General features: G+C 36.6%; 7 protein-coding genes across 15 annotated transcripts; 2 read left to right on the top strand and 5 right to left on the bottom strand.

Moving 5' to 3' along the window:
* The first annotated feature begins 6 nt into the window (after positions 1-6).
* On the top strand, positions 7-3,211 carry LOC107264372 (programmed cell death protein 5). 4 transcript variants are annotated; one of them, XR_001536926.2, is made up of 6 exons: positions 7-142; positions 338-449; positions 533-696; positions 768-818; positions 1,243-1,320; positions 2,834-3,211. XR_001536926.2 is itself a non-coding variant. In XM_015732568.1 (5 exons), exons 1-4 carry the CDS (start codon positions 77-79, stop codon positions 810-812), a joined length of 387 nt encoding a protein of 128 aa, XP_015588054.1. In that variant the 5' UTR covers positions 7-76; the 3' UTR covers positions 813-818; positions 2,834-3,211. The 4 variants fall into 4 exon arrangements, 3 of the variants coding, with proteins under 3 accessions (XP_015588054.1, XP_015588053.1, XP_024937035.1); XM_015732568.1 differs by lacking the exon at positions 1,243-1,320; XM_015732567.2 differs by lacking the exon at positions 2,834-3,211 and having other exon boundaries at positions 1,243-1,422.
* LOC107264371 (protein disulfide-isomerase TMX3) lies at positions 1,788-4,314 on the bottom strand. 2 transcript variants are annotated; one of them, XM_015732566.2, is made up of 10 exons: positions 3,996-4,314; positions 3,653-3,701; positions 3,532-3,571; positions 3,300-3,463; positions 3,028-3,211; positions 2,802-2,946; positions 2,476-2,578; positions 2,214-2,406; positions 1,955-2,147; positions 1,788-1,893 (listed from the first exon to the last, which is right to left on the bottom strand). In XM_015732566.2, the coding sequence occupies exons 1-10, from the start codon at positions 4,036-4,038 to the stop codon at positions 1,859-1,861; spliced, it is 1,149 nt and encodes a 382-aa protein (XP_015588052.1). In that variant the 5' UTR covers positions 4,039-4,314; the 3' UTR covers positions 1,788-1,858. The 2 variants fall into 2 exon arrangements, with proteins under 2 accessions (XP_015588052.1, XP_015588051.1); XM_015732565.2 differs by having other exon boundaries at positions 2,476-2,716; positions 3,996-4,313.
* A 191-nt stretch (positions 4,315-4,505) lies between these two features.
* Positions 4,506-9,018, bottom strand: LOC107264099 (jouberin). Its single transcript, XM_015731992.2, has 6 exons — positions 7,196-9,018; positions 6,990-7,135; positions 6,536-6,916; positions 6,312-6,473; positions 5,732-6,249; positions 4,506-5,651 (listed from the first exon to the last, which is right to left on the bottom strand). The coding sequence occupies exons 1-6, from the start codon at positions 8,943-8,945 to the stop codon at positions 4,604-4,606; spliced, it is 4,005 nt and encodes a 1,334-aa protein (XP_015587478.1). The 5' UTR covers positions 8,946-9,018; the 3' UTR covers positions 4,506-4,603.
* A 165-nt stretch (positions 9,019-9,183) lies between these two features.
* LOC107264102 (dynein intermediate chain 3, ciliary) lies at positions 9,184-14,050 on the bottom strand. 4 transcript variants are annotated; one of them, XM_015732004.2, is made up of 10 exons: positions 11,668-12,055; positions 11,439-11,600; positions 11,080-11,338; positions 10,768-11,021; positions 10,534-10,693; positions 10,261-10,453; positions 10,059-10,194; positions 9,856-10,002; positions 9,593-9,799; positions 9,184-9,518 (listed from the first exon to the last, which is right to left on the bottom strand). In XM_015732004.2, the coding sequence occupies exons 1-10, from the start codon at positions 11,845-11,847 to the stop codon at positions 9,435-9,437; spliced, it is 1,782 nt and encodes a 593-aa protein (XP_015587490.1). In that variant the 5' UTR covers positions 11,848-12,055; the 3' UTR covers positions 9,184-9,434. The 4 variants fall into 4 exon arrangements, 2 of the variants coding, with proteins under 2 accessions (XP_015587490.1, XP_015587491.1); XM_015732005.2 differs by having other exon boundaries at positions 9,856-9,978; XR_001536836.2 differs by lacking the exons at positions 9,184-9,518; positions 9,593-9,799; positions 9,856-10,002; ... (3 more) ...; positions 10,768-11,021; positions 11,080-11,338 and adding exons at positions 12,113-12,306; positions 12,366-12,645; positions 12,709-13,482; positions 13,558-13,779; positions 13,898-14,050 and having other exon boundaries at positions 11,460-11,600; positions 11,668-11,783.
* A 797-nt stretch (positions 14,051-14,847) lies between these two features.
* On the bottom strand, positions 14,848-18,595 carry LOC107264104 (protein disulfide-isomerase). Its single transcript, XM_015732007.2, has 8 exons — positions 18,253-18,595; positions 17,114-17,445; positions 16,488-16,625; positions 16,165-16,395; positions 15,629-16,000; positions 15,415-15,543; positions 15,244-15,330; positions 14,848-15,146 (listed from the first exon to the last, which is right to left on the bottom strand). Exons 1-8 carry the CDS (start codon positions 18,401-18,403, stop codon positions 15,096-15,098), a joined length of 1,491 nt encoding a protein of 496 aa, XP_015587493.1. The 5' UTR covers positions 18,404-18,595; the 3' UTR covers positions 14,848-15,095.
* Positions 18,596-19,450: 855 nt separating this feature from the next.
* Positions 19,451-21,403, top strand: LOC107264107 (methyltransferase-like protein 22). 2 transcript variants are annotated; one of them, XM_015732010.2, is made up of 6 exons: positions 19,451-19,504; positions 20,036-20,297; positions 20,362-20,478; positions 20,549-20,734; positions 20,825-20,992; positions 21,070-21,403. In XM_015732010.2, exons 2-6 carry the CDS (start codon positions 20,231-20,233, stop codon positions 21,351-21,353), a joined length of 822 nt encoding a protein of 273 aa, XP_015587496.1. In that variant the 5' UTR covers positions 19,451-19,504; positions 20,036-20,230; the 3' UTR covers positions 21,354-21,403. The 2 variants fall into 2 exon arrangements, with proteins under 2 accessions (XP_015587496.1, XP_015587495.1); XM_015732009.2 differs by having other exon boundaries at positions 19,474-20,297.
* On the bottom strand, positions 21,399-22,915 carry LOC107264105. The gene is made up of 2 exons (XM_015732008.2): positions 21,824-22,915; positions 21,399-21,742 (listed from the first exon to the last, which is right to left on the bottom strand). The coding sequence occupies exons 1-2, from the start codon at positions 22,725-22,727 to the stop codon at positions 21,582-21,584; spliced, it is 1,065 nt and encodes a 354-aa protein (XP_015587494.1). The 5' UTR covers positions 22,728-22,915; the 3' UTR covers positions 21,399-21,581.
* Between the last annotated feature and the right edge of the window lie 20 nt (positions 22,916-22,935).

Genomic DNA, 22,935 nt, shown 5'->3' with positions numbered 1-22,935 from the left:
AATGCCGTACGCGTTTCTGTATACTTACATTTCGATGGGTTAAACGCAATCGGATTTTAGCATATTTAATGAAAAAATGTCTGATCCAGAACTGGAAGCAATTCGTCAACAGCGTTTAACGCAATTACAATCCCAATTTAAGGTAATACTCGTATTTAAATGATGTTCAACATAGTTATTTTGAGAAATGTAAGGAAAATAGATCAAATTAACAAAAATAAAAATACGTGTAGTAAATGTCAAACGTCAAATTCCCGGCTGTAAGGTTATTTGTTCTTCTATCAATTTTTACTTGTTTTTACCATTTCAAGATCTAATTAAAAAAAAATTTATTAAGGGTAATGATGGGGCGAATCAACAGCAAGCTGCTGAAGAGAAAAGACAGCAAATAGAAGAAATGCGTCACTCCATTCTTACGCAAGTCCTCGATCAGTCAGCAAGAGCTAGATGTAAGCTTTTTTACTTTGATATCAAATGATGCCTTGATCTCTCCAAAATATTACAAATCGATTATCTATTTTTCTTTGTGTAGTAAATACACTATGTTTGGGAAAACCTGAAAAAGGTAAAATGGTGGAAGAAATGTTATTGAATATGGCACAACGAGGGCAACTACCTGGTAAACTTGGGGAGAAAGAACTCATTGGGCTTTTGGAAAGCGTTAACCAGCAGACGCGACGTACAACAACTGTTAAGGTTTGTATTGGTTATTGGATTTTCAATGCACTTTATTTTTCAATTTGATAATTGTATATGATATATTACAGTTTGACAGACGTAGAGCAGCACTGGATTCTGATGATGAATTATAGCAGTTGGTGAGAACAATTTGTATACATGCTTTTTTTTCAAGAAAATGTTTTTGCACTCTGTATGTTTGTCGGTTCAGCAAGAAACCGCACACTGATGTTTCATCTCATATTTAATCATAGTCGTATCTATTCCAAGTGAAGAAATATGGGTTTCTTAAGACTTTATGCAATATGAAAGTAAAGAATAACACTTCTGCAACAGTCTATTGACATAATCATTTACACTTGTGTATAGTGACGTAAAAGTATATTTAGTTAAACATAACTGATTTATGATTAAATTAATGCTTTGAATACTTTGTGGTAATGATTTACCTACAATTCTTAAATACTTTGTCCTTCATGTCAAGATTAACATGCTATTCTTATTTATAAATAATAGAATCAGTGAATTTTCAAATTATATAAGAATGACTTTTATTCAATATAGGTAAGTACATATCCAAAATACACGCGACACGGACTTGCACTTGAACATATATACAATTTGTCATCATTCCTGTCAAAGGTAACGTCTTTTACTATTTGATTTAAGTTCATAGTTTCTTGTTATGAATTGTTATCAGATGTATGATACTAAATGCAAAACAACATACACAGCTTAAAGCTATTTAAGAGATGGTGTTATGTTCGCTCCCTCTTTCTCTTCTTTTCTCTTAATCTCATGTAATAAGCAGTATCTCCCTTAGACTTACATTTTGTATTGTCTTATGTCAATTCCATTCAGCAAAGATCGAGTCTGACAAAATTTTTGGATGACACAGAGTAACTTTCATTTGTTCATCATGATTCAAGTTGTCTGTTAGAATCTAATAATTATTTAATCTTACTGAATGAATACGATAGAAGCGAGAGATTTCTATTGGCACGACTCGCAAACTCGATATCGGCATACGAATGGAATTTATTCTCTGATTGAGAACCGACCGGTCGTATCGTAACGACCCTGAGGTATATGGAGAATCCATACAGTCGTAATATTCATTCATTTATTTTATATCGTCGTGGACTGTTTATAACGTACTTACGTCTAAGCATAGCTCTTTTTAGTCTTTCTTCATGTGACTTCCGGCTGAATATTCTATAAGAAAATAAGAAAAATGTTTCCAGCTGCGTTAGTTCAACTTAATAATGAAACATACCTTCCTCTTCCTCATCTGCGTCCAAAATATCCGGACAACAAATCCCGTAGCAGATCAAAGACAGAAAACCAGCCGGTAGACCGAATAGAACCATCGTTAAAATAGGATTGCCTTTCCACATGGCTGAGAATGTTGTTCTCATCTCAAACCATGATCTGTAAATGCGTACTAGCCAACCATTGCCACCAAATTTCTGGAAATTGTCTAAATTAGTTATTCAGACATTGAATTTTAATGCAATGTTGTTAATTATTATTACCGGTGCGCTTTCATTGCGAATCTGCTCTAGGAACATTTCTATTGCGTGAGGAGTCAACTTTCCTGGCTCATCTTCTGGAATGTGATGATGACTCGTGGTCGTGTTAATGACTATTAAACTTGGCAGTGGTACCACCATCATTGCCATACTGTTCACCAATTCAGGATTGGCAATCCAGCCAAATTGGAAGTCACTGTAGAGTATAACACAGATATACTATATCTTTGATCCTTGTTTTCATTGCTTCAAGCGATACACTTACTCGTGATATTTTTCACGCTTCTTCTTTATCACCTCCTCGACCATGTCACGAAATTCAAGCATATCAGGCGACACTTCTTCCAACTGATTTTCCTCAACGACCGCTAAGACGAGATTCTTGTTCGTTAAAAATATTTGGTTTATGTTGCCACGCGTTATTTTTGGGAATGTCGGAAAACGCTCAGCATTTACCCACTCGTGTAAAGTGCTATTTAGTTTTTCAAAATCTAATTCGTCATGACCTACACATAATACGTGGCAAGTTAAATACTCTCATTTTTTTTAACACTACTTGTATATAAGTTAAATGTATTTATTGTTACTCACCTGTAAAATTATAATGACAATTCTCCTTATAGACGAACAATGCAGGAGCCTTTTGAACTGGCGCGTGTTCACCTACGACATGTGGATGAGACTGATAGAAAAATGCATGAGGCTGGAACACGTCAGCTGCTCTTCGATAAACTTCCTATATTGGCAAATACATATAAAATAAGCACAGAGACAATTTTGAAAATTTGATTAACGATCAAATAGATTATTTAATTACCCATAGAGAACCGGACTTTTCACCGACGTACAAGAAGTATACGTCACGATCTCGTTTTATTGTATCAAAGCTCTGAGACTTTGTTATCTCCTGCACGGGAGGACCACTCAATCTCTGAGCAAATTTTACTATTTCATCTCTTGTCCTGTCGCCGTGATACACAAATTCGTTGTCTCCCTTTAAACTGCCAAAAAATTATATTCTAAAGTCCATCCTACAGTGTATATTCTTAATAGAGCTACGTTACTCTATGTTACGCTACGAGCACTTACAATAAAATAGTAGGAAACCCTCGGATTTTAAAAGAATGAGCGACGTTTGTAAATCTTGTACAGTCGACACGACCGACGCGAATCGACGTTTCATGCAGATGCTGTGCTACGTGCGCCCAGACAGGCTCGAGCCTCTTGCAGTGAGCACACCAAGGAGCGTACATCTGAAATTCAACAGACGCATTGTCGGAATACTTTTCGTTTTTTCCTTTGATTTTCACTTTTTACCTACCATTACAAGCCATTGGCCCTCTTTGTGTATGTCCAGGAATCTGCAAGAAAGAAGAACAATAAAGCATACCTTGCGAAAATATTTTACTTAATTAATCATGAATTTTATTGACTTTTCGCACCTGTCGCTTAGCTCTAAGACACGCGAGGCGGCCGTGTTCGCAAAAATAGCTGAAAAAATTAAAATATATTTCACTTATAAGAGACATGCAGGTCTGTTTATATAGATCACTATGAACAGGAAACTTTTAAATTAATTGTATATATTATATTTAATGTAAACTTCTGGTGGAGTAGTTGTGCCAAGTAAATTAAAGTGTTTACGGTTCTTCTCATCCAAGCATTATTGATCGCCTGTACATTTAAGGTTATGCAATGCAAAAAAGTTATATGGCATTTAATCAAAGAGAATAACACGAATTTTGTTGACTTAGGAAGCATTCTATGTGCAATGAAAGGACTCACCACAGAAAGCAGTGAAAAATGTTATTTTCACAAGAGAAACCATCTTAGCCGAAAATGTGAGAACTGAAGGCTAGCTACTTTGGTGAAGTTCTACGAGAATGAGTCTTCACCGCGCTATACTTTCAATTCAACATAGTTTTGACAATTTAACCCGTAGAGTTTTGGAGTTTCGATTCGTCAAAGACGTACAAATTTACGAACGGTATCACCCATTTTTTTCTATAACGTCGTTTCGCGATACTCAGATTTCAGCGCACAACGTCGCGCACCCGCTGTTGCGACGTCTCACGTCGCGGCGCTTCCCGCCCTGCAACCATACGTCACTGTATGTTTGGATTGAAATTAGGTCATTTACATTACAAAGTTCCATTTCGCACTATTGTAGTAATGTTGCTTATGAATCACGAAGGCGGGCCAATTGCGTGAAGATACTTTATCTTGTTACAAATCACACAGCAAGATTGATGGTAAATTCTTGAATTTGGGGTAACAGGAATGAAACTTGGGATGGATCAAACAATACTTCTTTTTTCTTGGTATAAAAGAATTTATTAACAGCACCATAAATACGTTTGATTTTCTCTACAGCGATACGGATATTCAATTAATTAGGATTTTCTTTCTTTTTGGTCAGCCTTAGATGATTCATCATTGTCATCATCATCATTATCTATAATAAAGGTTGCGTTGCTGCGTCCTGAATAATCACTACTAACATTTTCAAAAGTGTCTTGATCGCTTTTACTTTCTACTGTGTACGTCCCGCCTGTATCCGGTGCACTAGAAGGTGTCTCTGTATTATTATCAGACTCTTTTGAAGTTGGAAAATCCTCATGCGATCTTCTTTGTAATTTCGACCTACGACTCTTTGTCTTTTCATTCTTATTGTTTACATTTTTTTCACTGATTTTCGATATCAGATTCTCCTTTAGATCTGAATTCCCTTTATCTAACGATCTACTGTCGCAAAAACTGGAACTAGTAGTCAATTCGATATCTTGTCTAGAGCTTTTCCTTGAAGTTATAGCAGCATTTGATAGGATTCTATCAATTTTCTCAATAATGTCACTTAATCTGTTGGCACTGCGGGTTCTGATATTTTCATCGGATTCATTCAATTCTCTTATTCTTAACGCGAGAGCCTCTCGTCGTTTGCTTGCATAATCAAGATCTTCATTTGGCTGTAAGGTGAGATCTTTGAGAGAGCTATAAGGATCTCGAGAGTGTGATCGTTCTCTAATAGATTTTTGTTCTTTATTCTTTTTTCTATTCAACGTAGTAAGCGAATTGCATACTGCTGCTTCGTTATCGTCGTATGGACCTTGAAACCCTTGGCGATTTCGAATAATTGCTATGGAAACGTCAGAAATGTCTTCAGCATTGCCATGCAATTGCAGGCCTACTGTTTTTCCTGTAGAATTTCTATCGTATTTTAATATTTTCACTCCTACTGCTGGATTTTTAAACACGGAATAAGCTATCACATGACGATGTGGATGATAATCTACACATGTTATTATGGCGCCAGAATTCTGACTTTCATTGTACTTTGCCACGAGGTTACCAGTTTCGAGGTTCCATATGTTTAAAGTAGAATCTTCGGAGCCACAGAGAACTAAACTTCCACATGGTGAGTTACACGCTGTTATTTGCATTCTGGAAAAGTGTGAACTTGCCATAGAATTGTGGAAATAAAAAATATGAGAATAAGGTAAAAAAATTACAAGCACACTGACCTTCGATTTTTTAATCCTTGGTACCGTTGTAGAACTACACGAGTTTCCAGATCTAACATCTTCAGAGAATTATCTCTAGAGTGCACAAGGAGTCTGGAACCCAACGGATGCATCAGGATGGTATTGATAATGATATTCTCGAGTTCTCGAATTTTTATCTTTCCGGACATTCTGTATTCCCATTTCAATAGTAAGGGATTCAATGATGATGATGATGATGATGATGATGATGATGATGATGATGAGGCGGACAAAGAGCACAGTCGATTCTTTTTTATAGTCCAGATTAGTATAATTCCTACACTATCTGCTGTCAAGAGAGTATTGTCTTTGCGAAAACAGAGTGATGTAATAAATCCTTGATGAACGCTACTCAATTCCTGGACTAGTTCGTAAACCTTGGAACGTCCGTTTTTCGCCCAGATTCTTGGAATGCGGTCGTAACAACCAGTTGCAATAATTGAAGAATTTCCTGGCACGAATTTACCGCAGTAAACGTATGATGGATGCGGAAGCATCTGTGAAGAAGATTCAATTAATTAATTGATTATTTTATTAATCCCTCAAAAGTCTACAGTACCTGAATATAACGCACGTCCTTGTTTAATACATCCCAGAGTTTGGCAGTCTGATCCGAGGATACCGATAATACATGATGATCATCCTCGGACCAATTTAAGGAGTAAATAAAGTTTTTGTGTCCCAGAAATCGAACAAGAATTTCTCCAGGATCTTCATTAAGCTTAACAGAAGAAAATAATAATGAACAAGAGCAAAATTGACGTGAATATTGTTTATACTTACGCCATATACTATTATGGGATTGTTATATTCTTCAGAGATAGCGCAGGCCAAGTATTTTCCATTATTACTAAATGACACATAAAAGCATCCATTCTCAGTGATCTCACTCTCAAAGAGCAGTTCATTTGGAACTTTACAAGATTGTGCTTTAGATCTTTTGTACTGACAGTTATCATCTAATGACTGTGTAATATTTTTATAATTTGCTGATCCCTTTTGTGATTTCTTACTAGTAGAATGTGTTCTCTGAGATAAACTATGATCCAAACTTAGCTGATCATATACAACTGGCTCCAGTTTGGGTGGGTCTACTGAAGTCACAGTAACACAAAGACTAGCAGGAGATTTTTCTCTAATGTTCGACTTCCACCAATCGAATACCTTTAACATTGTGAAGTTAGTTAATTAATAGTTCTGTTATTAGGTAATTCAATTCTGGACCATATAATTGTACCTCGCAGCTTGTTCTCTTGACTTTTTTGAGATTTCTTTGTGGCTTGTAAAGTTGAAGTCTAATTTTTCTATCAACATGCATCGCACCATTTGTCCCCAATGGTTTCAGAAAAGCCCAAGCAATTCTATACCAACAACCATCGCTACCTGTAGATAAAAAATCATGAATATATTTCTATGAGTTACGGTAAATCACTAGAAACTTACCATAACGATCATAATTGAAACTAGCCTCAGCAAAACTAAGTAGATCCACTATTTCAAAAAGAATTAAAACTCGTCCATTTTGAGGTTTTATAACAGTATCAAAATCGTACTCAAAAATCAATTCCTCCTCCCATACTGGAATGATAGACCGATTTTCTTTAAAGTCAAATTTACCAGTAATCAAAGGTTGCAAGTATGTCTCTTTATTTGTATTATTGTTCATAATTTTTAAATAAATTCCAGTATTCTCATCAACCATGTGAACTTTGACCATAGGATGTTTTGTGATGTAATCAGTTTCCAACATATCAGATCCATGAATTGTTATTGATATATATTTCATTTCTTTGATAATGTTCCTTTCCTGTGTGAACTCTCGAGGGAGGATCGCATAATTCTTCTTATCTTTTGTATTTCTTTTCTTCTTTTTCTTATTCTTCCTCCTTATCAACTCTTCTTCTTCATCTGCTTCTACATGCTTAGACTTTAGTGACTTCCTTTCTCTCCTTCTTGAACTCTTTTCACGAATCCTTTCAGATGATTTATTTCTATTAACACTGTCATAGTTTGCAGTAGAGGTCTTTGTTTCAGAACTCGATTGATTTTGGGAATTTAATTTCGTTCTGATAGATGATCTTCTGGCCGATAACACAGAAATTTGAGAGCCATAAGAATTCATACTTTCTACCGTCGAATCATCACTGTCGTTTAATTGTCGCGAATGCATAATCATTCTGTCATTATTTTCATTCATAAAAGTATCATGCTGTTCATTATGTATTTCCGTTATTTCATTTTGCGTTTCATCGACAATCTCATACACTACTTGCTCTACTTTTTCATGAGATGTTTTAACCCTCTCATTCTTCACTTCACGAAAAACTTTATTAGTGTTATTGTCATTTACTTCAGAAGGATCTTCATCCTCTGAAGACGTTTGCTGAGTATCCATCTTTCTCATTTCTATCCTAGTTCTGTCCTTATAATCTGTTTCTATCATTAATACTTCTTCGTGGTCTGATTCAAATGCAGGATTTTCACTTCCCACGAAGATATTATCTTTTTTCAACGTAAGGTGTTTTGAACGAGGAGCAGGGATTGGTCCCCTGACACTCTTACTTTCCTTTCTTGACGTGGTATCTCTGTTTGATGAAGTTGTAGATGAAGAACCTGCCTCGTTCTCGGCAAGGAGTCGGAGTAGCTTCGTATCCTTGGACCAACGTTTCCTTCGTGGTTTTGTATTCACTTTTAGGTCTCCCACATTTTTCACAGCACAACTCCATCTTTTTCTTCTATGTTGCGTCTCATCTATTTCTGTAACTTCATTAGATGATTCAAATTTTGTCTTATTCAAGCGGTCAAGAAAACTTTCTGTCGCGGTTCCTGTTGTGATTTCCTCCCGTTTCGCCACGCTCTCACCTGCCCCCTCATCATCTTTTATAATCTGTTCCTCCCATGTGGTTAATGTAGGACTTTCTGCGAATATACTCTTATTTCGTTCACTCTCATAATGAATGTCAGCCATAACATTCACAGATTTGGGAATCTCTGAGTTGAGTGGTGACATTTCGATATCTGCTGATTTGATCTTTTCTAATCTCTGTAATTTACGTGTCCTACGTGAAACAGGACGCAATGCTCTTCTGGAAAGATCTGTTTCCCCCAAGAGAAGAGATCTTGCATTGTTCTCCACGTCAACAACTGTGCTTGACGTCTCAACACTTGTCAACGAACGATCATTACTTTGCATAATGAAAACTGATCCTTCTCTTTTAAATTTTCTTTTTTTCTTTCATATATAACCTACCACTAAAATATCTTTACCTGCTGTAGGCGCAGTTCTCCGCCATTATGTAAATCAGCGGTGGGGAGGTGTAGTTAAATCAATCAATATGTTCAACTGTTATTTCCACGAACGTTCAATATGTATTCGAGTATACAACAAGATAATTAATCACATACAGTACGTTTATGTAACAATATTAAAACTTGGTTTACTTCTAAACTGTTTAGTATACTAATAGGATATTCACTCGATGTCTGGCAGTGCCAGGTGGCAATTGCAGGTGTACTCAGTGTCGAACTGTGTTATATGTACAGCAGCTGCCCACGAGGGAAAAACCGATAAGAAGACTGTGGCGAATAAGAATATTAACGTGAAACGTGAATGTAAAGAACGTATTCATCCTTTCCAGCGTTTTATTTTCAACATTTCATTTGACGATCGCACGGATTGGATTCAGTTGGCTGTGATTGTTGTTCCATTTTGTAAATGATTGTTATTCACTTCAGTATTATCCATGGAAGCTTGTCTCGCTATTTCCTGAAAATATATAAATTCATCTTCATTTTGCATGTTCGTCTATAAGTATGTTTATAAAAAAAAATTAATCTTACCGCTTCAATGGCGCTTTCATATTCTTGTTCGGATAGCAAAATAATTGGATCATTGCGTTCCAATTCTGATTGATCATTTCGCATTTCCTTAAGACGACTATCCTGAGAATCCGCTTCAGTCTCAACGCGGTAGGTCTTCATTTTCAGTCTCAGCTCTCTGTTTTTGGCTTCGATAACTTTTTCACGACGAGTTTCCCTCTCAAGGAGCTGAAATATCACGACGCTTTCTACGAGAAATGTCAGAAGATACCTGAAAAACTTACAGCTGTTAGAAGCAGCTTGTCATTTTTTTGATTAATAGTCAGCGCCTCTGAAAGTTCCAATAGGTACGTCGTTCCATTTTTGCTAGCCACAGCAGCTAGTTGTCCTTGCTCGTGAGGTCTTATCTTCGTCAAAGAATCATCGCACACCTGATTATTAAAATATTTCAGTTCTCTTAAATATAACATTCGCATCAATAATTTACTTTAACGCTTAAAACTGGTGAGTCCTGCTGCACCAGTAAATCCCAAACATCTAGAGTACCATCCATTTTGGTTAGGAAGAATACTGAATACCTGGTGCAACTCCAGGCACCGTCGGTCAATAAATCTCTATGACCTCTAAAAGGAGAAAAGTCATATTCTTTATGAAATTAAATTAATTTCCAAAAGATCGTTGTGACTTACGGCGTCCAAGCTATACAGGATTCTCTACAATCCTCTGACCATATCCTTGCCGTCCAGTCGCCAACAGTCAAGAAATTCTTGACAAACGTAGGATTCCTTTCGACGCTCAAAACCGGTCCGTACTGCGCTCTAAATCTAGTTGCGATTTTTTCACCGGGCGTCTTTCCTTTACGATTTCCGGATATCACCATACCTGACAGCAGATAAGACCTCAAGATGCTACTACGCGTCTATCACAATTACTATTATAGACTGTGGGAATGAAGCTATTACCATTTTCTAGACCACACATGAAACGTGTTCCCATAGAAGGTTCAAACTGCAAGGCGGATATCCCTGTCGCTCTGTCCACATCTTGTTCCTCGGGTTTGCATAAATCCATGGCCAAAGTATCTGTGGGTGCTTGCATCTTTCTAGTGTCCCACCATTTTACCTGTAATCATTTATAACTTTAAATTCATAAAATACATTCTTAAGGATAACATCATAATTTTAGCTCTTCTCTACCTGTCCATCTTTGGATGTGCTGAAGAATTCTGTACCGCTTTTAGAATTTATCCAAAGGACCTTATCGCAAGGATCCCTATGACTGTTTTCTACTAGACTGACTTCTACGGGTTCACAACCACGCCTGATGTCCCAAGACGCAACTTGGCCAGTCATTAATCCACTAACTAAGGCATTACTGTCCTTTGAATTGTATTCCATGGTCAGAACCGGACAGAATGGCTTCAGGATCATGAAAGGATTATTTGGATTTTCTAAAATCATTTTTTTTATATTAGGGAAGATCATTAAACAGATACAGTGATTACCTACCTACGTCCCAGATGTAGGAATCCGGATTGGAGTTACTTGACTTTTTAAAATCAGTGTTACAGTAACTGACAGCAAACCGTGTTCCTTGATCTGGTGACCAGGAAATATGCGTAATTGGCCGTTTCACAGGTAAAATATCCCGGTAGACATTGACAGTGCGTGAAAACGTCCTTTGCACCAACGGTGCTGGTTCCGTGTCATGAAAATATTGCTCATATATATTACAAGCGTTATTTTGTAGAATGTAATGTTCCATGGGCTTGAAGAAATAAAACCATTAAAAATGTTAATTAGAATCTCAATTTTTTTAGTCAATTCTTTTACAAATAATCATCTGGCGTAAATAAAATAATATTTACAGGTAACAATTGAAGCATCGTATGAATGTATAATTCGTCTTTTTCAATTTTACGTCTGTATCTCACAGTTTGTTCCAAATCATGCATATTTATATCCTTAGGCCATCCCCCTTCAACATGATGCATTCCTCCCTCTTTGAACGTTGCCGTAGTTGTATTTACCTTAAAAGAGATTCCATAAAATTACAAGTCTAATAAATTTTAATAAATTATCTAAAATCAACAATACCTCGTGAGCGGCATATCTTTTACTGCATTGAGTCCCATGACTGACTGGATTTAATCTGACAAAATTATGCAACTGAGATGCATCTGGTCGAATATCAACTTCCGCCTTATCGGTTTCTGAAAATATACAAGCTTTTCCAAATTGTGCACGTGTCTTTGAATAAACATACTGAATTTCCATTGTATCGTTCAATCACTTTATTTTTTAGTACTCAAAATTAAACATGGGCTCATTACAAAGTTGTTTTCCCAAGTGTAGTGTAGCAGTGCTTTCGGTTAGCTCTGTTAAATCAATTTTATTTTAAGCTATAGTAAATTCTTTATCGGCATGGCAACCTGTGCAAATAATTCTTGTTCGGTTTAACGTAATAAGTATTAATACTATAATTTCATTCATCGGTACGAACAAGGACGATATTACGTGGATTTAAAACTTGTACAATTACAGTTATCATTTTGTAGGCCACTGAATATTCACTGGTAGTAGGATCTAATGTTTTGAAGTCAGGTATCACATTATTCGTGAGTAAATCAATTAGATTCCTTAGATAATGACCCCGTTGGAGTCGCTGAATGATTACGCCGAGTGACACGAGTTGTTTCTCGTTAGTATACCTTATGCACTGCGCCTTTGATATTCCTAAAAACATAAAGACGTTTAATTCACTTAAATATTGATCAAAATTCAAAAACAAGTACCATTAAAATAAGAAAATGCAGCAGAGTTCCAAATTTCTGCGAATCCTGCAAATTTCTGTAATACACGTTTTTCTTCGTGTGTGTCAATTTTCACAGATTCAAATTTCCGAATATTCAGACTTTTCCATATAGAATCCAATTGTGTATACTTTAACTTTAGTTGTCTTATATTTGCTGGCGCTAAATTCTTGGTATAAGACGCTTTAAATAAATATATAAAACTTCTAGTCAGATCAGATGTGTTTTCCATCCCGTCGAGACTCCAACTACTAGTATCATTCTGTAAAACATGGAAAATTTAAATTAGCTCGATTATCTAAGCACAGTTCTAGCATTCACTTACAATTTCATCGATTTCTGTAAGGAATTTCTGAACTGCTCGAGAACCCCTTTTATCCACAGGTGACTCATCGGTCATTTCATTTTTTAAATAATTAAAATATACTTTTAGGACTTTTACTAATTCCTGTGGAATTCCAAATATATCCAATCCCTCAATAACATCAATATCTTTAACACGCAGTTTTTCAACGAATCTCTGAGCATCGTCTTTGTGAAACGGACAATTTGGGTCCGATTTCAGAGAAGATTCTGACTCGAAATTTGTTACATGGACAGATATTTTTTTAATTAATTTTCCAAGTTCCGCCGGAGACATCGTATCACTACTTAGTGTCAATATATTTTTCTTAGCAGCCACGGATTTCAGATTGTCATTCTGTTTGTATTTTGATGTTGTGCCTGCTACTTTGTGTAAACTTCTCGAGTTCCTCTTATCCTTATCATTAAGCCCATTAGTTGCAAATGACTTTCCTGGTGGCTTGGCTTTAGAAAATGTTGATTCATACGGTGACAGCTTCGACAGCATCTTTGATTTCACTTCAGATTTTGTAGTAGCTATGCTGGAGAACTTTTTTAAAGATGATTCGTCTTTAACAGCACTCCTGCCACGTGAAACTGACTTTGACATATAAATATCACGCAGACTGAGTTCACTTGAGCGTTTTTTCACTTTTGTAATATTGTCGCCCAGTTTCGCCCTAAGATGCTTCGCTTGTAATACTGCTTTGTCAATATCCGAGGCAATTTCTTCTACCTTCTCAATACTGGACGGTACCTAAAAAATACTGACCGTCAAACAAGTAGAGGGCTCATAATTTTTATTATACAGAGAATCAAATGGTGATCTTACTTTTTCACATGTACAAGAATCCTCTCCAATCTCTGCAGTCACTAGTGTCTCCGTGTGCCACGGTTGTAATACGAATTTGGCCTCTTCACATTCGAATTGTAAAATTTTCATCGTGCGATCAGTCGCACGTAAAATATCTTGCAGATAGTCTCTCAAATATGACAAGTTAATATTCTGCCTCGCCATAGTTTCAGTGGAATTTTCAGCAGAAAGATTCTGTTCCTTAAAAAAAAAAAATAAAAATTCGTCTTGCTAATTAAAGAAAAAGTCCAACGTTCTCTTTACAAATTTATAAGGAGAATAAGAAACAGAAAGTGGATATTTCGCTCAAAATATTAACCGTATTTCTGCTTAAACGTTCTATTATCGCACGTAACGATAAGTCTTTCGATACAAATGGCTTATCCGAGTTTTTGTTTGTTTTAGCCATAAGGTCGTAACCCTGCTGGCCGTATAATCGCATGATCGAATTGTCGTCTGTATATTTTCTTGTAACAAGTAATAACGTATAGTTCACAGAATCAATGACAAAGGACAGAAATAAAAGGTTAACCCCGCACACTTTTATATATTACGAATATTATATAATTGAGACTTAATGATATAATATTTTCCCATCACTCAATTTGTGTCTCATCGCTAAATATTCACGCCGAGCGTCTCAGTCGATTTGAAGCTCGAGCGCAGTTGTAATCGGTTCTTAGCATAAATGCATTTTAAGCAACGAACAATATATGTAATTTATTGTTGCTGAAAGAGTTTCAGTATACGCACACGTTGGTCAACGTTCATTAAGTGTTCGACTACAACCTGTTAATTGCTACATATACGATGGTCACAACGGGACGAGCAATAAAACCACATTGTGGCGAAACTAATATGGACTTGACACTTATATAAAAGTATTAAAAAAATATAGAACCCTAAAAAAAAGTATGGAACAACGAGCCGCAGAAAACCACTGTAATATCAATTTATCACGTTTAGTTAGAATAAAAAAGACAAGTTAGATAATTCAGTCACATGATAATCATTGTTCTTGTATGAGCGAAATAAGACTGCAATTATTACTCGTCAGTGTCAGTCTTTATGTGTTTGGACTATTTCTTTTGATGTAAAGACTTTGACTTTGAGTAATTAGTTTTAGAGAAAAGTTGAAAAGAATTTCGTTAATGATTTAAGAGAAATCATTTGACTATAAAGCATGAAGAGTAAATGGAAGCGGAGAACCGACGAGTTACCATTTTTGTGCATGAAAGAACCATCTGACTGAGTCATGTTAGTTGAATGTACGTTTCGATATTTCTCCATTTTTTTGGTTTTTAATATTTTTTTATTTCAAATAAACTTAAGCTTAATGAAGTAACGCGAGACGATGCAGTGCCTTTTTCGGAACTGATCTTGTTGTTGGAAATATAGAATTTTCTTTTTTAGCTCCTCGGATTGATCATGGAGGCTTCGCTTTTTACTCGGACGTCAAGGGAAGATGAAAATGAGAATTGGAATCATTTTAAATTCTTGATAACGAATTCGTTTGTTTACAATTCGTCTTTCCTTGGCACGTCGTCATCTTCATCCTCCTCCTGTACCTGTGAACAGTACGTAATATCCGTATGAGATGTTGAACATGTCTTTATTACCTTCAAAAATGTATCTAACTAAATTATAAAGAGTAGATCTATTAACCTCCTCTGCAGCTTGTCCATAGCTGCCGTCAGATTCGATGAATTTAATGAATCCTTCGAGTGTCCGTTCGCCATTGTACTCAACAGCCTGCAAAAATTAAGTTCTATCAATAAATACACTGATGAAATTTTTCGGTATAACATAAAACAATCTTGCCGCTATGTACTGTACCTCATTGGTGTCCTTTTTGTATAACGTGATAGTAGGGAAACTGTTAATTTTAACAGTCTCCAATTCGTTGGCAGTGGCGTCCATCTTGGCTATGACGACAGTTTCACTGTCCTTGTATTTTTCACCCAGCTGTAAAAATAAATGAATGATAGAAATTGAAAAATTCATTTCGAGATATTATAGAGCATTAAGTATCTTTAAGCTTTTTAGTGACCTTGTCGTAAATAGGCGCAAGTTCTTTGCAATGTCCACACCAAGGTGCATAGAATTCAACAAGAACATTTTTGCTCTTGTCAAGGGCAACATCATTAAAGTTGGTACCGACGAGAACCTTGACAGGATTCTTATCCCAGTCCTCAGGTACATCTTGGGTAAGGAGATGCCTCGAGAGTTTACCCTCAGTAAAAGCAGTTACAAAGTTCAGTACATTCTCGCTGGAGATTTCAGGATTTCCTGGCTTGTATTTAGCCATGTCCTGTTCAAGTTTAATAAGCCGCATGGCGGGAACGTCGCTCTTCTTCATTCCGAAGAACTCCAAGATACGCTCGTGATCGTGGTCGTCAGCGTTGATGGTTACGAACAGTACCTAGTGACATAAAAATATGTTTTTGCAAGAGCGATAATTGTAATATTATCCATTAACACGTTCCGTCCCGGAACTTTTTTTATTTTCCGAACAGGCAGCGTGGGGCTTATACGCCGCACGCAGCACGGAACGTGTTAAGATTTTTCAGTTTAATATTTATTTACATCTCCACGGAATTTCTTTGCTGGCTCCTTGAGTTCTTCAACGTATTTATCATAGTGACCACCATCCTTGCTGAGGAAGACAAGGAGATGACTTTTTATATCGCCACCGAAGATCTTCTGTGCAGTATCCTGATTGAAGTCAACAATCAGTGGCAAAGACTGAATTGTGATGAAGCTCTGTAGATTCTTTAAATTGAGTTCACCCTCGAACTTACTCTTGCCTTCGTCAAACTATACAGACAAAAGTTAATATAGATTATTAGGTTACATAAAGATTTTGTTGTACCTATTTACTAATATTACAAAGACTCTTAATAACATACATCTTTGAATAGGATAATTGTACCATCCTCTGCATCATATTCACCAAACAGTTCCTCGGACTTGACTAGACCAAAATTGTGATCATCATCGGCGTTACCAGCATCCAAAAAGACTGTAGCAGCTTCTGACTCATTATCCTGTTATACATTTACACATTTATATACCTATATATATAGCTTATTATCGTGTATGTGCAGCAGTTGCAAAAAAATGGAGTTTTTCTAGAGATGCCACAATGTAATAGGATAATATTTCTATTGACAAACTTACTCGCGATAGACCGTAAGATATTTGCTTTCCTCTAAAATAACATATAACAGTCTATTCTAAGAATCAAAAATGAAATACGTATATGATTTTATTAAAATTTTACAAAAATGAAAAATGTATCTTCAATCTGGAGGTAAGCAGGTGGCGACATTTTGTTCAAAAGGACTTTCTGATATCTGGGACTCCTTAAAAGAGAATATAAAATGTTTAAACTGATATGAATCCATTTAGATTATCCAAAGATAGGTTATACTTCTAAGGGTTTTTAAAAATGTACATCAGAGAACTCCACTTTTGCGCAACATCTGATTGTTCATTTTTTACCAATCACATTGGAATCTTCTAAGACTCTCACCTTGAAGAATCCAACAACAGCTACATTATTGTTATCAATGAAGGATTTGATTTCTTCAGCAGAAGTCAAATCCTTAGCAGCTGGTCCAGTCTTCTTAACAACCCAGTTAACAATATCATCAGCTTGACGACCACCACCATATTCAATGACGGATCCTTTACGATAGAATTTAAGTGTGGGATATCCTTTCACGCCATGCTTCTCAGCTAATTCAGTTTCAATAGTAGCATCTACTTTGGCCAATTTAACTTCAGAATTGAGTTCTGCCAATTTCTGTGCAGCCTTTGCATATTCTGGAGCCAAAGCTTTGCAGTGTCCACACCATGGAGCATCTGCAAGAAAAATTTGAATTTTCCCATTTCCTTTAGATTCTCATAAGAAACCTGTTCAAAGATCATAAAAATCGAATTCTTCCCAAAAGAGCAATAAATGGCAAATAAAGTTTTTTAAATCTATAACAAATAACATCAAATAAACTTGAAGCTTTCGAAAATTAGTCATTGATTTAAAAGAATTCTACAAGAGAGAATCTCTACCATATGGAAACCAATTCATCACATCTTGAAGATCTTCAAACTACATTGGCATTTCGATGTAATATTCTGCGCAACAAAAAAGGGAGAGCTTCGAAGCGATATGGAGAAAGAGTACCGAAAGCAGCGAAGAAGAAAGAGAGAGAGATAGAGAGAACTACATGATGACCAATGAATGGACTCCCTTAGATCCGGTAACATCCACCACTTTCATCGACTAATTAAAACGTTAATAATGAAATCCAAACTGACATCTCAATCTTTATTCTCAAGAATATCTCACAGTTATTTTCCTAAGCAAAATGCAAAAGTCACATGTTGCTCTTTCTTTAGTCGCATGCGCATCTACATACTTTTCATTTAGCTACGCATTTTTACTGAAAAGCCAACTCCAGGACCACATCAAAGATCTATAAATTCCATTATCGAAGAACAATAAGATAACGCATATCCACATTCGAACGGTCAAAAATCATGTCCGATCTCGTTACTATTCAAAGAGACAATGATAACGACACGGGTCGACAGACGGGATTGCGGATGAACAAAAAAAGCTTCTACAACGTAGAAAATATAAGTTAAATACAAATATGAATACAAACTCACAGAACTCAATTAGAATGTACTGATGATCCTTGAGTGCCTTCTCGAAGTTATCCTTGGTGATGACCAATACACCATCCTCTGATTCAATGTCTACACCGAAAACAGCGGTAAGACAGAGTATCGTCACAACGATATTCCTCAGGGCCTTCATGGTGTTCTCTCTTTTCCTTTATCGTCAGAAGAAGGTTCCTTCTGTCCTACCACGATATATTAATATCTAACAACACCGAAAAGCCGCCCTCACACAAAAGGAATAACAACAGCCCTACAGCAACGACGAGGAACGCGAAACGAGTGCGGAGTCCGTGGTACGGGGCAACGAGCTACACGGTCCGTGGAACGCGCTTTAACGCGTGGCAGAACCGCGTCGGTCGTGGTGAACTCTGATTGGCTCCTGCCAACTGGTGCCAACGTCAAGGATATATGTATGTACGTCCACGCGATTTATTCCTTAACTTCCATGACTACAGTCATTGCTCTTCCAGTTGTCTGAAGTCCTAAAGGTTTTAATCATTTGCTATCAACGGTCTGCAACAGGGGCAGTGTAGCTCTGATAGCAAAACACTAGAAGAACTCTACTTTACATGATTTCCATACCAAGACTGTGTCTGGTGATAACGGTGCTCTGAGAGATTAGTCGTCAGCCTAACACGGATGTATAGTCATTATTCTAATCCAGTGTTGATGAACTCTTTTTATGTCAAAGTTCAATAACATCTACTCCTATTTTCATTGAATATCTGACTTATTTTTTATCTATCATACATAGATCTAGAAAGCATTCTGGATTATAAGGAATGGTCATTATATTGTAGAAACTATATTAGAAATTTAATTTTGTGAGAACATATATTATACATATGGTTTTTATGGAAAGCTATTTGTAGGAACGTCGACTTTGTAATTTTCTATGAATTAAGTGTGAATGCCGTTTTTGCTGAGAACTCTTATTGATTCACGTAGTAGAAACTAAGGTTCGGCGTTGTGGGAAGACAGAACCGACTAAATCAAACCAATGAACGGTACCGTTATTCATTAAATATTCCTGCAAGTGGGAGAGTATTTTTCCCACTGAAGATGCTCCGCCTCAAATCTTGAATCATCGAGTCATGCGGTCTAGTTTGAATCATTGCCGGGCTGATTCTTGCGCAGACGCTGATTTTGTATTTCTTTGATGCTATATTTGAATCCCGTGGATTCACCATGGAACAGAGAATGAGGCTCTGTCATTTAGACTTCACCGAACATTATTGTATGTAATTATGTACAACCTAATTTTCTCAAGCTCAATGAACCGTAACCACTGATACCACATTGATGCTGTCATTAGTGCAATAATGAGACTAAAATTGTAAATTACCTTAACGAATTTAATAATTTACAAACCAGGTCATTGTCAAGGAATTGCCATTTCGGTCAGCGATGCAAATTAATTGTCGTATCAGCGGGTTTTGGTTTCTAATATCGCTAACCAGTCCGCGCTTTTTTTATTTTCATGCAAATTCTTTAATTAACCAGTAAACGTTCTAAAATTTTCAAATACATTATGTAAGTCTCGTTAAGTCAGAAATTCTCGAAATAGAGAAACAAGCGTCAGTAAGATTTCGGTTAACATTCGACGCGGATCCTTTTCTTTGCCAACCTGTGAATTCTGTTGCTGAAAATTAATATAAAAATTAATTAACACCGTTAAGAGTTGTGAACTTAGTCAACCTTCAGTTACATGCCAACTATATTGCTTAATATTAGTATAACGTGCGAGATCATATACAGGGCCCGACAGGGCCATTCTGTTCTCTATTAATAGAGGAGCTGTGGTACTGACCAACTATTAATCTTCGTCGATAGTCAAGCAAAACAGTCGTAAGATAACCAGAACGGCGTTTCGATTAGTCCAAGTTCTGCTACATCGAACACAAAAAGAATTATTCAAATACTATAACTTAGTCGCATTCAAAACTCTTGACGCGACACCGTCATGCACAAGGTGACATCGGAAATACACACGGAACTCGAGAATTTCTCTGAGAAGACCGACGAAGGCAGTGAGTTTTAATATTTTTTAGTTTATTTTCAAAAGTCTATCTAATACTGTAATTGTTGTTGCAGACGTGGTATCAAAATATTTTTTCGAATATCCAGCGACTACAGATATGGATAAACTCCGCTACGATGAAGATGGCGATCTGATAGTCGAAAGAAGAAAACAGGGCACACTACTGATTGGTAAGAATTGTAATGGCATTGCATCAATTGGCAATTTGTAAATTACAAATATTTTCTTCCATTTGTACAGAACACGGTGGTTCTACAGAATTGCAATTGGTAGGTTTGCAATTATGGCGAGGTGCTTTGTTGCTGGCTGATTATATTCTGTCGAATCCAAAGTTATTCAAAGAACGGACAGTTCTGGAATTAGGATCCGGTGTTGGTCTCACTAGTATCGTCGCCGGCTTTTTCGCCAATGAAGTAATTTGCACGGGTAATATTACCACGCATTACAGTTCTTATTGCGATCCTTGTAACTTACGTGTAAAAGGATTTCTCAATGATAACGTGGCTTCTCTTCTAGATGTTGATCTTGGCGGTATACTGAAGCTGATAGAGAGGAATTTTGCCAGAAATAAGTCATTGATCAAGTCGAAATTTCATATAACTGAACTGAATTTTCTAAAGTTGAATTGGTCCCAGGAACTTGAGGAAAAATTATATTCTTCAAGTATCATCTTAGCAGCTGATGGTCAGTAGATTTTAGTAGTATATTTGTTTATTGCTTCCTCGTTGGGTAAACTAATAATTGTACCTCTTCTCTGACAGTCATCTATGACGATGATATTACGGATGGTTTTGTGAGGACTTTAGAAAAACTTCTGAACTCAAAGGTCCCTGAAGTCGCCTATGTCGCACTTGAAAAACGATACGTCTTTACCATTGCGGAGTTAGATTCTGTCGCGCCAATGTATGAAGAGTTTCTGCGGTGCGTTCGTCGACATAATCTCCATTGGTCCATTGAGCAAATAAAGATAGATTTTCCTAAATACTTCAAGTACGATCGGACAAATCAATTGATACTAATGAAGATACAAAGGAGAAACGCATAAAAGAGTAATAATAAGTCAAAAAATAAAAACTTTTAGTTGTCATAATTAAATTTAACTTATCTTTCCTCGATACTTTATTACGATTTACACTGATTAACATTATGTTAAGACGCGAATAAAAACGTACCAAATTGAAAGAAAATAAATAAAAAATATATCCAGACATCTTTGGATCTTATGATAATACTATTTGATATGCGGTCTTTTTCGGTTATTTCCTATTAAATTTTATTTGTGAAACAGGGCGATCCTGGGATTGATCAATCTACCCCTGGCATTCATTCCTGACAATAGACTTCTGGTCAGCGCCATATTTATAAAATGCTTGTGTCGCGCCTGCTGATCTGCTTCTTCTCGTAGTGGCTCTGTTTTACGTCGTATTACCTTACCTACCGAATCAAAGTCAAACCGAAATATGTTCATTCTCTTTGACATATCATACGAATCAGTATGTACCGATAAACACGCACCTCCATTAGCATCCCCTGCATAATAGATAACATCAACCTCGTTACTCCATTGAACAGATCGTTTTGCAGCTTCCAACTCTACAGTATACTTATACTGTGCCGCGTCGGACCTGCATGGATTCTCATCGGGTAAAAGTTCCTCGTTCAAGCAAGAATCATCACCGCGGCTGAAGTCAATTTTTTTCGGCTCTTTTGCCTTTTCCAAATTCATCAAATTTATCTGAACTTCATCTTTAGATTTCTCTTTCTCCGATTCACTTGGCTGTTCTAGGATCTCTTGCTGATTTTCCAAACTCTCAATGTTACCTTTCTCGACAGGATGCAAAATATTGAGCTTTACAGATTCGATCTTCTCTTGAAAGTCAATTAAACCAACTGAGGGGTTTCTCGGCACAAGATCAAGACTCTTAGAAGAGATATTCAAAGCTCTTGAGAGCGGATGTAAGTTCGGCAGAAAGTTTTCATTCAGTGAATCATTCTGCTCACCGAATAGTCTTGGACAGAATATATCGGTGATATTTCCATCGGTATCATGATGTCCAAATGGATTTTTCCGAGTTTCATATGATTTCCTAGTATCGTGTCCATTACGGGTATTCTTCTCCTTGGCCAACTCTTGTCTCAGCTTCCTCACATTTAATTCAGAATTAGTCTGACTACCAGACCCTTTGTATTCATTTTCAGTGTGACACAATCTTCGTTTGGGACGTACTTCCAAACTGTGCGCTTTAATAAAAGACTGTAAGAGCCTTCTACGTGGAGATGTGCCGTACCTAAGAATCCTCTGGACATTATCTCGCGAATCGCACGTAACCAAAATCGGGAGAGACTTCAGAGAAAGATTTTTAGATACCCTATTATCACCACTGTAACAAGCAACAGATAGTAGACTCGATCGAGACATAATTCGTGACGCAAAACATGAGAATTTTAAAGAAATGAAAAATTTCACACGTGACACGCCTTTCTTAATCGAGAAAACATCAATGTGGCGCCACGAGCATGCTCCTTAAATACAAATGAATATGCATCAGGAAGTCGGGTGCTGCCGAGCTAATTTCACGGGCTATCGGATCTTTTTTTTTTTTTTTTTTTTTTTTGTTAAAAAAAAA

The sequence above is a fragment of the Cephus cinctus genome, unplaced genomic scaffold, assembly GCF_000341935.2.
Source record: "Cephus cinctus unplaced genomic scaffold, Ccin1 Ccin1_scaffold0168, whole genome shotgun sequence".
Lineage (NCBI taxonomy): Eukaryota > Metazoa > Arthropoda > Insecta > Hymenoptera > Cephidae > Cephus > Cephus cinctus.
Note: the sequence above shows the minus strand (reverse complement) of the source record. Positions and strands in the feature narration are given on the sequence as shown.